Here is a 13,839-nt window from a genome sequence, read left to right as displayed (position 1 = left end):
CTGAAGTGATTGTATTCTTTATAATAGGTTTGATGAGTGTATTTTGAAGAATGATTGCTGTAACATTTGCAATAATAGTGTCAGACATGTCAGTCTAGGAATGTAGGACGACTGACCCCTTGTCAAATGTACTTAATGTGTGACTAGTGATATGAGATTTCAATCAATTAGATGGAGCCATGCGAATATGACCAATGGTGACCAGTTCGGTCTAACCACTATAAATAGCAGCTTTTGTAACATTGTAAAGGATGAAAAAATATACATTCAAATATACATTATTATCTTCACTCTTTGAATGCTTGCTTAATTTATTATTATTTATTATTATTATTTTTTGATTGCTCATGATCTTGAATATCTCATTCACATACCTATGTTCGTTATAGGTCTACAAATCTTTGATTGGATATCCGTATAAAACCCAATGAAATTTGCTTACGTGGACTTCAGCGGAACCTGACATTTGTTCGTACATTTTTTGGGTCAACAGAAATATTTGAAGATTTTTTTATTTTTAATTAAAATAAGATAAAAAATAATTTATTTATTTTATAAATTAAATAATCAAATAAGCCAACAATTGGAGTTACTTTCATTATTCACAACTTTCCATTTCCCATTTGGGACACTCATTAGAATGTCATAAAATTTGCGATCTAGAAATAGGTGGGGCAAGGATTGGGTGAAGCTTTTTGTGTCTTTTAATTCTACGACTTAGAAGTTGACTAATATAAATTTTTTTATCTTTCTAACTTTTTCAGTTTCGGATCGAATTATCTAATCGAATATTCAATAACATAGCAAATCGAATATGGATTTAACAATCAAACATCTATTGGCTTATTGGATCAGACTGAATCGAATTCGTACATATCCGGTTCATATCAGATCCATTTATAGCCCTAGCTACAATAGTCAGGATAAAGAATCGTAATCTCACGAGGGTAAGGTAACTCAAAAAATGTAAATTTACTTACAATTGTAGAATTTACTTATAAGTAAAAAAATACTAACTTAATTTCTAAATAAATATTTGACTTTCAAAGTTAAATATTAACTTATCCTAAAAAGTTATTTAAAAGTAAAATATCACTTGTGAATAATAAATTTCAAGCAATAAATTATAAATTTAAAAATTTGACTGAAGAGCATACATGTAAAAATGTTCATAATTGATACCCAAAACCCCAAGCAAATAGAGAACGGAAAAAGGGGGAAAAATGAAAATAATTTGGCAACGGAGTTCATGAGAGGCCCACGTGGGCTCTTCCTTTATATCTCTATCCAATCGTCCTCAACATGAATCACATCACATGATTTATGAGATCCAATTTCATCTACCGTAAGTGAAAAGATGAACCCCCAAATATTAGGTAAGTGAAAAAAACAGCAAGAGTAAATGAAGAGTAAAAAACGCCAGCTCATTTATATATCCACCACCAAGCCAAAAAGCTGGTGTAGCAGTTATTGCACTTGGTTACTACAGACACAGGAGAGCCCAAAATCTGAAATTCCACGAAATCTCAGGTTTAAACCATAAATCTATAATCTCTTTGGTATAATTTTTTCCCTTTATTTTTATATCCTTTAAATAGTTTACAGATCTCTTTTTCTAGTTGTGATCATATCAGGCTATTTTTTCATTTCAATTATGTGGGTATGTTGAATTTCTTGATTTTATGCAGCCAAAGAAATTAAGTCTTGGGAGAAATACCATGAGACCGGGAAAGAGCCATCAAGAGGACGAAGAAGAGGATGATGAAGAGATTGGTACCAAGAAAACCAAAAGTACATGCTCTATTTTTGTTATTTTTTATTTTTTTCCCTAACTTATATATTTATATGCGTGAGGGATGTTGAGCCTTGATGGTCTTCTTGTGTTTCGGAAATTTATTTGTTGATGTTAGTGAGTTTTATGAATTGAGTTTATTGTAATCTGGCTTATTTTTGGTATAAATTGTTGTTAAAGTAGATGGGAAGAACAATGATAAGGCGAATGCAACAAGGTCAAAACATTCAGTTACAGAACAGCGGAGGAGGAGCAAGATCAACGAGAGGTGAATTTTTCATATGAGTTGAATGAATTTTGTGGTAGGTTATAATTTTAATTTTGCGCGCGGAGGAAAATAATTTAAAATGGTAAAATTGATATAATACTTGTTTTAGTGTTTAAATATACTTGATGTTATATATTAGGTAGTACTACCTATTTATATGTATCTATGCAATAGATTATGTTATGCGGAAAATTTTTATTTGGATGCGCTTATATCTGTCAAATTGTAATAATATTACCATATTCGTCTTTAAAGTATGCCAAGATCTCTTGTAAAGAGCTTGACAGTTAACTTTGATTGTTATTTCATGGATTTATTTTCTTGTATTTGATAACGTCATCGCAGAGCCATTTATAAAAAAAATTGAGTTCTTTAAGTGAATTGGATTTTGAGTGTTTAAGCTTTGAGATAATTGAATTGTTAGAACATGGTCTAGAGGAAGTTATTAACAAATGTTTAACATTAGGAAATCAATTTGCATTTAGCTTCTTATATTGTTTAAGGCTAAAATGTTCTATGGACATCGAGGATACCAGTTGTGCTTGTTAATAGCTTTGTGCTTATAAATTGTAATATCCTTTTAGTGAATTATTATATGTTCAATGGCTGCATGGTGTATTTTATTAGTGAACTAGTCCATTTTCCTTTTTGTTGGTTCCTCACAAATGCAATGTCTACAAAGGCTCAATTGGTCATTTTAAGCATAAGAAATAGGACAAACCAGTTTCAATCAAATATAAAAATACATTATTATACTCATAATAAATTATTAACATCTCAGGAATCCAAAACAAATTAACAAAATTATAAGTCTAACTTCCAAATAAACATAAAATAGGTCAACATTCTATTGATTATTAGATTCTCAAGTTAGTAATCACATGAAAAATTTTCAATCTACTAGAAGTATAAACTAGTGCAACTTTCCCACATCATCATTGCTAACATGATGTCATGGCTCCCACCCATGCTCACGAACTCTCTCCCTCAGCTGATCTATGTCTTCACTTTTATATTTGTTCTTTCACTTGTAATTCCCTGCATTGTAATGGAAAGTATCAATTGATGAATTACAGTTCACAGTAAAGCGCTGGGTATTGAATTTAGTTCAATTATTTTGGTTTAATTGGCACTTGATTGAGTTTTGGTGTGAAATTGGAATTCAACCATAAGACAGCTCAATCATCAACATACATGGTTCTCATCTCATCCATCTTGTTACTATCACTTCCAGTACCTTTCCTCTTCTGTTTAAAGGAATAAAAGTTAAGGAAAGTAGAAGTTAGAAAAGGAAAGATAATTGAGCGCGAACCTGAGCCCCGATTTGATGGACATTATTGTGTAAAAATGATGCTTGAATAGTGATTTTTTGGAGAATTTGTGGTTAAAAAGAATAGGAAAATTTTAGGCTTACTTGCAAAATATTTCATTGTGTGGATGTATGGTTGAAAATGAACATGAAAAATAAATTGTTTTGTTTTAAAGGGGGTCAAATAGGGGCTTAATCTCCGTAGGGCTTAATGTTGACTGTTGAGTGAGTGGAGGCATAGGCCTGGATAAATGGCACTCAAATTGTGAGCTTCGAATTTTTGAATGAAAACCTCATGTAAGGCAATCCTGAAAGGGTAAGCGTTTAAAAACCTATTTATTTGTGAGTTTTGTCTTGCCATCAATCATTACTCGTATCAATATGGCCTAATTGATATTGAACCAGCAGTAATTTTGTCACTGGATTTATCAGGCTAGTTAGATTATTCTTGTCTGAATGGATCACATTCTCGTCTTATTTTGTGGATTTCCAAAGAGACTTGTTGGACTTCTGCTTGTCCCTGCACTAAATATCGTCAATATTGTTGCCTTATCCTTCATTCTTGTTAACCTTGGTTTTCAAGTACGATGGCTTTCTATATATCATATTCTTCAGCCATTTGCGATAACCTGTTTAGACTTCACTCAGTATGCTTCTAGATGTATACCTACCTGAGTAATTGCCTCCGTCAATCATCCATTGTCTTGATATTTTTCTGAAACATGTAGTTTCTCAGCATGGTTGTTAATGCTTTACAAAGAATGACGCTAGCTTAAGCCAATGCTGCAAATGCAAAATGATTGAGAGTACATCTCTATCCATAAATTTTGTCCTCTGTTTACTTTTGTTAACTTTCAAACAGCTTAATTGGCTAATAATTAGTATTAGTTGAATCAAGGAAAAGTCTCTATTTGGAAATAAATAAATAAATTATATTCTTTCTGTTGTTTTCTCCGTATGTTTTTTTTTTTTTTTGCTGGAAACTATGCAAATTGCATTTCCATGTATTACTCTCACAATTTTATCTCTAGTGGTGTGTAAATATGAATTCAATGATTTATAGTTTCTGACATTATCTCTCAGCATCATAACAAATTTTCTTATTAACAGATTTCAGATATTGAGAGAATTGATACCCCATTGTGATCAGAAGAGAGATACAGCTTCTGTCTTATTGGAGGTAAATTATTGAGTTTATTTCACCAATGGTCACTCAAGTTTATGCAGAATTTCAAATTGGTCGTTAAATTTTTTTTATTTCCTTACGCATTTACTCACTAAGGTTAACTATCACCATTCATTACCCAGTTATATATCTAAGATTTAATTGCATCTTCCAAGTGTCAAGCTGGATCAAACACTGCTAATTCTGCCACATTCAGAGGTCCTTTTTCTCTTGTTTCTTACCCATTTAGAAAGACACCTTTATTGTACTTACCGGCCACATTTTTTGCTTTGTTTGCCCTGTATGTGTTTGTGCATCTATCTCTAAAATCGTCCACAAAGTTATCCAAGTCCCTTAAAATGGCCTCCATCAGTGGCACCACCCATAAATTCAAACCCATTGAGCCATTGGAGCTTCGGTCAGAGTTCTCGCATCACGACCGACCATTGCCTGAATAAATGATGAGAACTTCAGATGCTGCCAATCCTCCATCATCTCTGCCCAGCAACACCACTACCTTCTGTTCCTCCGACAACCCAACTACTACTATCACATCACCCTCAAGACCCGCGAGTAGGTTGTTTTGCCCACAGCCTGTTGTGTTCCCATATTATAGGATGTTGGATGGGTTGTCAGATATTCTCGCATGAGTACGGTAATTGGTTGGCAATGGTGAGTGCATGGACTGCAACAAAGGATTGTGGTGCACAGCTGGTGTTGCCAGAGGTGATGGAGTTTGTGAGTAGGTTAGAGGGTGGAATTGAGGGAATAATGACGAGGAATCAAGAGAAGGTTGTGAAGTGTTGTCGCCTGGGGGGACTGTTAGAATCAGCGATCAATTGGAGCCTTCCAAAAACAATGTTGAAGTGAAAAATTTGAAAAAAAAGAAAAAAGAAAAAAAGGAAGTTATAATGATGACTTAATTTGATACCAGAAATTGGAGAAGTACAATGATGGGAATGCTAAATTTCTAGCCTACAAATTGAAGATTACATTTTTTAAGTGGATTGAAAAGGCAATATTAAACAAAAACATTAGTGTGGCTTGTGAATTATGAGCAGATATCCAGCCCCAGAATTCTTTTATAGCAACAGTATCGATTACTTACTGGTTTTGGCTGTGAAATTGCTGATTGCACCTCCCAGATTTATGCAATAGGTTCGACATGTGGTGATGTATCATTTGTAAATTATTATTCTTTCCTGTATTTGTAAATGAGTTACATATAGCACCTGTTTTATATCCATTATTTGGATAAAATGGGTTTTTGAATAGGGATTTTTTGGAGAATGTGTGGTTAAAAAGTAAAGAAAGGTTTTGGGTTTACTTGTAGGATATTTTGTTATGTGAATGTGTGGATGAAAATAAGTATGAAAAAAAAGAGTTCTGAAATAATGGTTGTCAAACAGGGGCATAATGAAATCATCTAACCTCTGTTCAATAAGCTGAGCTACAAAAATTTCATCCTCTCCCCAAAATATCCAAACTTTATCTGGGATGGTGCTGGGTTTCCCCTGGAGATGTGCTCATGTATGGTGATGGTGGGAATCCCTGGTTGTTTGGATGATCAAGAGTGCTGAGGAAGTTGAGGACACATTTGAAGGAGGTTTTAGGGGTTGAGGTATCAATTTACTACAGGGTGCCATTGGCGGAAGAGGTTGACCCAATAACTGGGCATCTGATGACCTCTCATAAGGTTTACGATATGGTTGAAGATTACCATAGGTTTAGGGACGTTGATAACAAGGATGGAATTTATTTATATGAGTATAATAAACATTTAAGAAAAAGCTCTTCCTAACTAGATCAAAAACAAGAGAAAGTCAGACATATGCGTATGTGGCAGTGGAATTAACGGCGTTTGGCCCATCTTGTCACTTAACAGATGCTATGCCAGATTATATGTTACTTTTAATAACTGAGTGATTACCGGTAAAACTGTTATTAACTTTAGTGACTAAATAGGTCAGAAAAAACTATAGTGACCAATTTGAAATTTTGATCAAACTCAGTGGCCATTGGTGAAATTAACGCTAAATTGTTTGATTTGAAAGTCATACATTTAGTTGATTTATTTGGAGTTTCTTATTTTAATGGCTATTTATTAATATTTCGTTGCAGGTGATTCAATACGTACAGTTTTTACAAGAGAAGTTACAGAAGTATGAAGGGCCGTACCAATCATTGAATTTGGAGCCCACAAAGCTAATGCCGTGGGTAACATCTCGACAGACTAAATATAGATGAATCCATAATTTTAGCTTGTTTGGTTGCCCGCAAAGCATATTATGTCTTTTAAAGTTTCAAGTTATGAGATATTTCCATCCGATTACTCGATATTGATTCTCACACCCCTTTTTTTAAGACAAATTCTTTATAGTTCCCAGTTGACTCCCACATTTATAGACACACTTGCAAATTTACTTGTACATTAGTGGTTCTCAGTTGATTTCCGAATGTATAGATACTAGGATGGATTTTCTTAGCTGAGTGAGAGTTACATGTACTGTACACGAGTTCTCCCTTTTTAGTAAAATCAAATGGAGTTTTTTCACTCTAAATAAGAATGCCGATCCTCAACTGAAAGAGTACCATGAAGGAGAAGGAGATTGCAGCTATCATGTTGCACCATATTTCTACGTCGTGGGTTGCCTGATGCTCTGATGCAATAATAGGCTATTACATAACAACATAAAATCTTTTCTTTCAGTAACAGCACACTTAAAAGGAATGTATATATATTTCATGTATTTTTATGAAAAGAATCGAATGCCACTCCAATTCAACCTCTCTTAAAGCCAATTTCCGCTTCAAAAACAGAACCCAACACCCTTTTTGTTAATACTGTTTATAGGCAGTAGTCACCCAGATCCCATCATTTGGGTTCTTAATAATTTGTTTATTTGGCTAATTTATGTCTGTAATGTTCTTTTGGCTATTAATTCTCTGAGTCTCCCACTCCCTTGCTTTCTTTTATTCATTCACAACCTTCTTGTTTTGGGTGTGGTAGATCAGCAACTTGAATTACTACACAAAACTTGTGGAATCGCAAAAGACAAGCGAACTTGGTAAAACGGAATGCTTTTGTGAAAGGTTCTTGATCCATTAGCTGTTCTCCGCTCAGCCCTTGCTCTTTTTATTCATTCACAACCTTGTTGCTTGTGTTTAAACTTTGGCTTTACTCTGTTTCGTGATTGGGTTGGGTTTTACCGTTGTTGGATGATACGTTCTTTTGCTTTTAGCTTCTGTAGAATGAAAATTCAGTTTGGAATTTTTTACTTTCAACCTATTCATTGATTGGATAAATGTTTTTTAGTAGCTACAGAACATTTTATTTCCTTTATATCGTGATTCTTGATTTGTTATTAATTTTGTTTTTCCTTGCACTTGGAATAGAGAAATAGCCATTGGCATGTTCACAGTCACGTCGGTCAAGCTCAAGCCATGAAGAATGGTTCTGGTTCGACATTTCCCTGTCGGCTTGATGAAAATAATGTCAGGGGGGTCCCTTCAACCATGCAAGCGAGTCATCAGAATCCTATTGAATTAGAACCTAGTGGGAATGCGTCTGGGAGAGCGGTGGATCCACAAGCTGAACTTGCAGATGAGGCAATGGCCATTCCCGTGTCACTGCAGGCAAGCATGCCAGCTTGTATCCCTAACGACGGTGCCTTCTCCCAGACTTTACCAAAATCAGCTTCAGTTGTGCAGTCCACTGAAGACCGAACTGCTTCAGGCATTATGAATCAGGAGGAACTGTCAGTTGAAGGGGGCACTATTAGCATCTCAAATGTTTACTCCCAAAGGTGATTTATCATAAAATTTCCAATATATGGTTCTAAATTTCTTGGAACACCATGGGAACTCTTAACTTACTCCATCATGGTCAACCAATTTTATTTTGTTTATTGGAAATTTTACTGTTCTATTTCTTCACGAAATGCTTCTTGATTCTCGTTGCTTTGAGTTCAAGCAGTACTATGACCTGTTTTCTCAGCCAACACATCATCTCTGTCCTTTTTATTATGTATAAAATTTCTTTGCTAACATGTGATATTTGACGCAATAAGGTTCTTGAATTCATTGACTCAAGCACTTGAGAGCACGGGCGTGGATCTATCGGAAGCCCGTATGTCAGTGCAGATCAATCTTGGGAAATGTGCAAATCGAGGATCAACCTCAGGAATATCAAATGCCATGGTATGAAGCATTTTATGTTCATATGTTGTCATTTTTATTTTTATTTTTATTTTTTTACATTTGAGGAATGCTGTCAGCCTCGATACCGTGAGAGTTCTATTCCGACATTTAATCTTGCATTACACTCTAGGATCATGAAAATCCTATGCCTTCTGGGGACAAATCAGAAGGGCATTTTCAAGATGCAAGCAACAGCGAAGATGCCGATGTAGCTCGAAAAAGGCAGAAGATTTGATAACAACATGATCCCTTTATGTGCATATTTGCTATGTGGGGCCGAAATAATGACCAAAATTTCTCTTTCGTAACAGTGTCATGTGCTATCCAATCCTTCCCCCAAATGCGATATTACCATTGTAAGTCATGATTGTATCATTTGCTGGTTTAATGACTAGTTGATTGTACACGCAAGATTTCTCATCCTGAGTTTCTTACTTTTTAAGGATGTTTTATGGAATCGATGTTTAAAAAAACACACACACACACACACATTTTACATATATGGTGTACCTTTTATAGCGTCTGTATGTAGAGAGTTTAATATTTATCGACCATCTTTTTCTCGTCGAATTAGTTGAGGGAAATAAAATTTTAATAAAAAAAATATTAACATTTTAATAGTTAAATGGATGATTTTAATAGTAGAAATTTTTTTACAATCTCATATGGATCTATAACATTTTAAAGCAAAAACGAGGAAAATATTCATCTGTATATATTAATTATCAGACAAAATTTGAAGAACTTGTATGGAAGAATCTCGATTGATGATGGCGTCTGGACCGAATGGAAATAGTCGGCCTTGGCAACAATGGTGTCGGGCCCGATTGTTTCGATCGGACGGACCGACGGCCTAGTCATAGGTTTCCATTTGGGTCGACTGTCCATTTTCCATGTAATTATAATTTCTTAAACAATTATGTTTTCCTTCTGTAGATATGGGTTCGGCTGCAATTCCGATTTGCTATTTTAGTAAATTTGAAATGAACGAAAATTAACAATGGGTATGAAAATGGACGAGCAAAAGACGTAGTGCTACATCAATTGTTATAAGATCGAGTACATCGTATGCGAAAAATGTAACATGAATTACAGAACATGCTTGGCGTCGATCATTCTCAGTATGACATGGAATTGGGATTTCTGCTCAGCGAGCATGCATCCAGTTCAATTCCGCACGTAATGGTTACTTATGAAGCTGAAATGAAGGTTTTAATTGAATTGGACCAGAATCACTTAATTCATATTCGCGTAACTTTAGTGGAGAAGAATAACCCTGATGAACATGAAGATTTTGATGGAGAGGATCTTAATGTGAATGATTTTCGATACAAGATGGAAATTGCTCGTGAGGATGATGTGGTTATTCCTAAAACAATTGTTCCTCACCATGACCTAACTATTACGCACAGAATTTCATCAACAGTTAAAGACAATGAGAATGAGAATGAATTTACAAATGAGGATTTAGTTGCGTTATCCTGTTGGAGACATGAGTTGGGGGGAGCTTATATGTTGGAACGAGTACACGGTCTTCTAATATTTGCGTGTAGTTATAGATGATGAAGATTTGTATGTTGAGCAACTGTTTGAAATAAAGAAAGATTTGCAGGAAGCCATTCACTGGATTGCTTTGAAACATAACTTTGAGTTTAAAGTGAAAAAATGAAACAAATCAATATACACAATTATTTGAATTGACGACAGTTGCCATTGGCGCATGCGAGTTACGAAAATGGACACTAATGAGTTCTTTGTTGTTCGTAAGTATGCACGGGAACATATCTACAAAGTTGGTATTCGTCAGAATGATCACAGACAGGACAGATCATGGTTCATTGGTTGACAAATATTACACACAGAATTTCGTCGACAGTTGGAGACAATGAGAATGAGAATGAAAATGAATTTACAAATGAAGATTTAGTTGCGTTATCTTGTCGGAGACATGAGTTAGGGGGAGCTTATATGTTGGAACGAGTACACGGTCCTCTAATATTTGCGTGTAATTCCAGATGATGAAGATTTGTATGTTGAGCAACTGTTCGAAATAAAGAAGGAAGCCATTCACCGGATTGCTTTGAAACATAACTTTGAGTTTTAAGTGAAAAAATGAAACAAGTCAATATACACAATTATTTGCATTGACGACAGTTGCCATTGGCGCATGCGAGTTATGAAAATGGACACTAATGAGTTCTTTGTTGTTCGTAAGTATGCACGAGAACATATCTACAAAGTTGATATTTGTCAAAATGATCACAGACAGGACATATCATGGTTCATTGGTCGACAAATATTACACAAGTTTCAGAATCCATGAACGATCTATAGACATTTGGACATCATTAACGACGTTCGTCGAGAGTATGGGGTGTTCATGAGCTATCAGAAGGCCTCGAAAGCCAATGAATGCGCATTGAAGGTGATACTGGACGACCCTCCTAAAAAAATAAATATTACAAATGAATAACTTAATTACAAGATTAAAGTGATATTCAGCAAATTATATTTAATTAACATACCCTATCTCGATCCACGATGGACTCGGGCATCTAATCGTCTGGAGCAGTCGGAACAGACAGTTTATGAATATAACTCTTGACTCTCCTCTTTGATCGACGGTGCCAATTCAGTGAGGATTTCAAACTAACATTTTGACATTTTCATAGTTAATGACCAAGTATTGAAATTTTAAAAGGACATGAAACATAAATCGCAAATGTATAATACGTATTTCAGGATCGTCGAGGAGAGCTGATAATCATCTCTCCCTTCTCCTTGCGTACCGACTATCCAAGATGGGGACAGTCTCGTACACCCACACTGCAACAATTACAATTATTATATATAGAATTTAATAAAAAAAAAAGCATAGATAATTCATTAACTTAAACATATATCTGCAACGCCAACGGCAGTCTATATGCGTCGTACTTGCACTCGGGCCTATCTAACTTAGGCATCGAAAATCCCCTCCTGAAGACGCGTAATGTATTTACAAAATATCTCTGTCCCCATAGATAGTTGTTGAAGGTATCAATGTCATCAACAACCTCCAAATGGAAAATATCAATCGATATCTTCTTGTGATGACACTTGAGTACGCTCTCGAGGATAAGCACCAAGCCCAGCTTCAGCTTATCAAACATTTGATCGCATCCCCTGAATGCATCTCTCTACTACGCTAGAGTAACTGTCGTTTGTCTATGAAAATATTTATTCAACAGCCTCCCGTTCCTCGAAATACGGGCCCTAGCCGCTTCTTCATTCATACATCGCAATCCAGTGACGAGGAAAAACTCGAATATGGAGAATATTGATACCTTGCCCTCAAGATCAAAATGGTAGGCATCTTCGTCAACTGGCTTAAGTAGTCAACATAACATGGCATTGAACAACAGCCCAGAAAAATGTACGTCACGCAAGGAACACAATGACCATAAGCATGATCAACGTAATATGTCTGCGTGCTCGTCGTCCAACAAATCTAATACTTAAGTGAAACTGACAAAGTTACAGTTCGACGTAACTTTACCAGAAATCTATCTGACGGCGTCATCCAAATGATATTTCATCCTGAAAAATTTCAAATATTACAACCATGTGCAAGAGATAATAGATAAAGTATAATATTAGAAAATTAAACTAACAAACTGCTACTATACGCAATAATCAACATAATGGAATAAAGAAAATGAACGTAAAAAAATATTAATTATTTATGTATATTATTTATTTCATTATTTAAATAATTATTGCAATTGTTTATGTATATTAATTATTTATTTTAATTATTTTACTAATACAAAACTTAATCATTTATTTTAATATTTTAATCACTTATTATAATTGCTTACTTTAATCATTTTATTAATACTTAATTTGATTGTTTACTTAATTATTTAAATAATTATTTTAATTCTTTATGTATATTATACATTTTAATTGCTTAATTTAATCGTTTGTTTTAATATTTCAATTACTAATTTTAATTGCGTAATTTAGTTATTTTATTAATACTTAGTATTTCATTCTTCAAATAATTATCTTACTTAAACATTTTTATTTACTTTAATTAATTATTTATATTCATTTACTACTCAATTATTTATTCCTTGAAATTGTTTATATAATAACTAATAACTAAATAACAATTAAAATAAATAACATAAATAAGTAATTAAATATTAAATACATAATATGCATAAAAATTAAACAATTCAAATAAGTAATTCAAATAAATAATTAAATATTAGACAAAAATATAACCAATTAAAATTATTAAATAAGTAATTAAAACTAAATAATATTCAAAATAAAAGAACATAAAATATTCAAATACATAATTAAATATTTAAATACGTAATTGAAATAAATAATCGTTATTTAATTACACTAAATAATTAAATGCTAAATTGTATATAAGTAATTCAACTAAATAATTATTTAAATAAGTAGGCCATCTCCCACTAATTCCTCATGATTTTGGACAAATCCCCCACGCCCTAAAAGATGTGCTGCGAATGTGGTGTGGGGCAAGGAGCAAACGGAGTATTTGAATGTAGGACATCACACGTGGCAGGTGCCGAGACACCTGTCAAACTATTTTTTATTTTTTTAATAACCAGTCTTTTTATTTTTCGATTTTAAATTTCTAAATTTGAGATATTAAATTAAGCTAATCTTCTTGGTCGTTGCATCCTTTATTTTCGTTGTTCAAGATGTTCACGCGTCCCTAATATTCTAAAAAGCTTAAAACGTGATTATGCGTGGAGTCAAAATTCAAGCTTTACGAGCTTGCTTTTGGGCGTAAAAATACGTTTTCTTATTTATAATATTATTTTAAATTTTTTATCATTTTAAAAATTATTTAATAAGTAAAATAATACATATTCAACGTAAAATTATAAAATGCAATATTTACTTAATAACTTCAACCATTAGTCAATTATGCAATTTTCAAGTTTTCGGAATGCAAAAATTATAATATTTATCATAGTTTCAATTTTCAAGTAGACGTTCTACTTAATAGATTTATAGGAACTTCAAACATGCTTTTAGAGTTTGTAATAAAAGTCTTAAGATCATAATTACATAATGTA

At 33.6% G+C, this 13,839-nt stretch overlaps 1 protein-coding gene across 4 annotated transcripts; it reads left to right on the top strand.

Moving 5' to 3' along the window:
• The first annotated feature begins 1,330 nt into the window (after positions 1–1,330).
• Positions 1,331–9,207, top strand: LOC111406182 (transcription factor BIM2-like). 4 transcript variants are annotated; one of them, XM_023035429.1, is made up of 8 exons: positions 1,331–1,530; positions 1,689–1,791; positions 1,973–2,060; positions 4,480–4,549; positions 6,656–6,751; positions 7,931–8,340; positions 8,605–8,734; positions 8,865–9,207. In XM_023035429.1, exons 2-8 carry the CDS (start codon positions 1,719–1,721, stop codon positions 8,967–8,969), a joined length of 972 nt encoding a protein of 323 aa, XP_022891197.1. In that variant the 5' UTR covers positions 1,331–1,530; positions 1,689–1,718; the 3' UTR covers positions 8,970–9,207. The 4 variants fall into 4 exon arrangements, with proteins under 4 accessions (XP_022891197.1, XP_022891200.1, XP_022891198.1 ...); XM_023035432.1 differs by having other exon boundaries at positions 1,331–1,559; positions 1,976–2,060; XM_023035430.1 differs by having other exon boundaries at positions 1,331–1,559.
• Positions 9,208–13,839: the final 4,632 nt, after the last annotated feature.

This window comes from Olea europaea, chromosome 12, assembly GCF_002742605.1.
Source record: "Olea europaea var. sylvestris chromosome 12, O_europaea_v1, whole genome shotgun sequence".
Classification (NCBI taxonomy): domain Eukaryota; kingdom Viridiplantae; phylum Streptophyta; class Magnoliopsida; order Lamiales; family Oleaceae; genus Olea; species Olea europaea.
The sequence above is the reverse complement of the archived record's forward strand: the minus strand, read 5'-3'. Positions and strand labels throughout refer to the sequence as shown.

Bases quoted from the DNA above. Each gene is read 5' to 3' on its own strand.
- LOC111406182 (XM_023035429.1), top strand. From the start codon at position 1,719: ATGAGACCGGGAAAGAGCCATCAAGAGGACGAAGAAGAGGATGATGAA. The intron at 2,061-4,479 runs GTGAATTTTTCA...TCTTATTAACAG, and splicing joins AGGAGCAAGATCAACGAGAG to ATTTCAGATATTGAGAGAAT. The intron at 4,550-6,655 runs GTAAATTATTGA...ATTTCGTTGCAG, and splicing joins CAGCTTCTGTCTTATTGGAG to GTGATTCAATACGTACAGTT.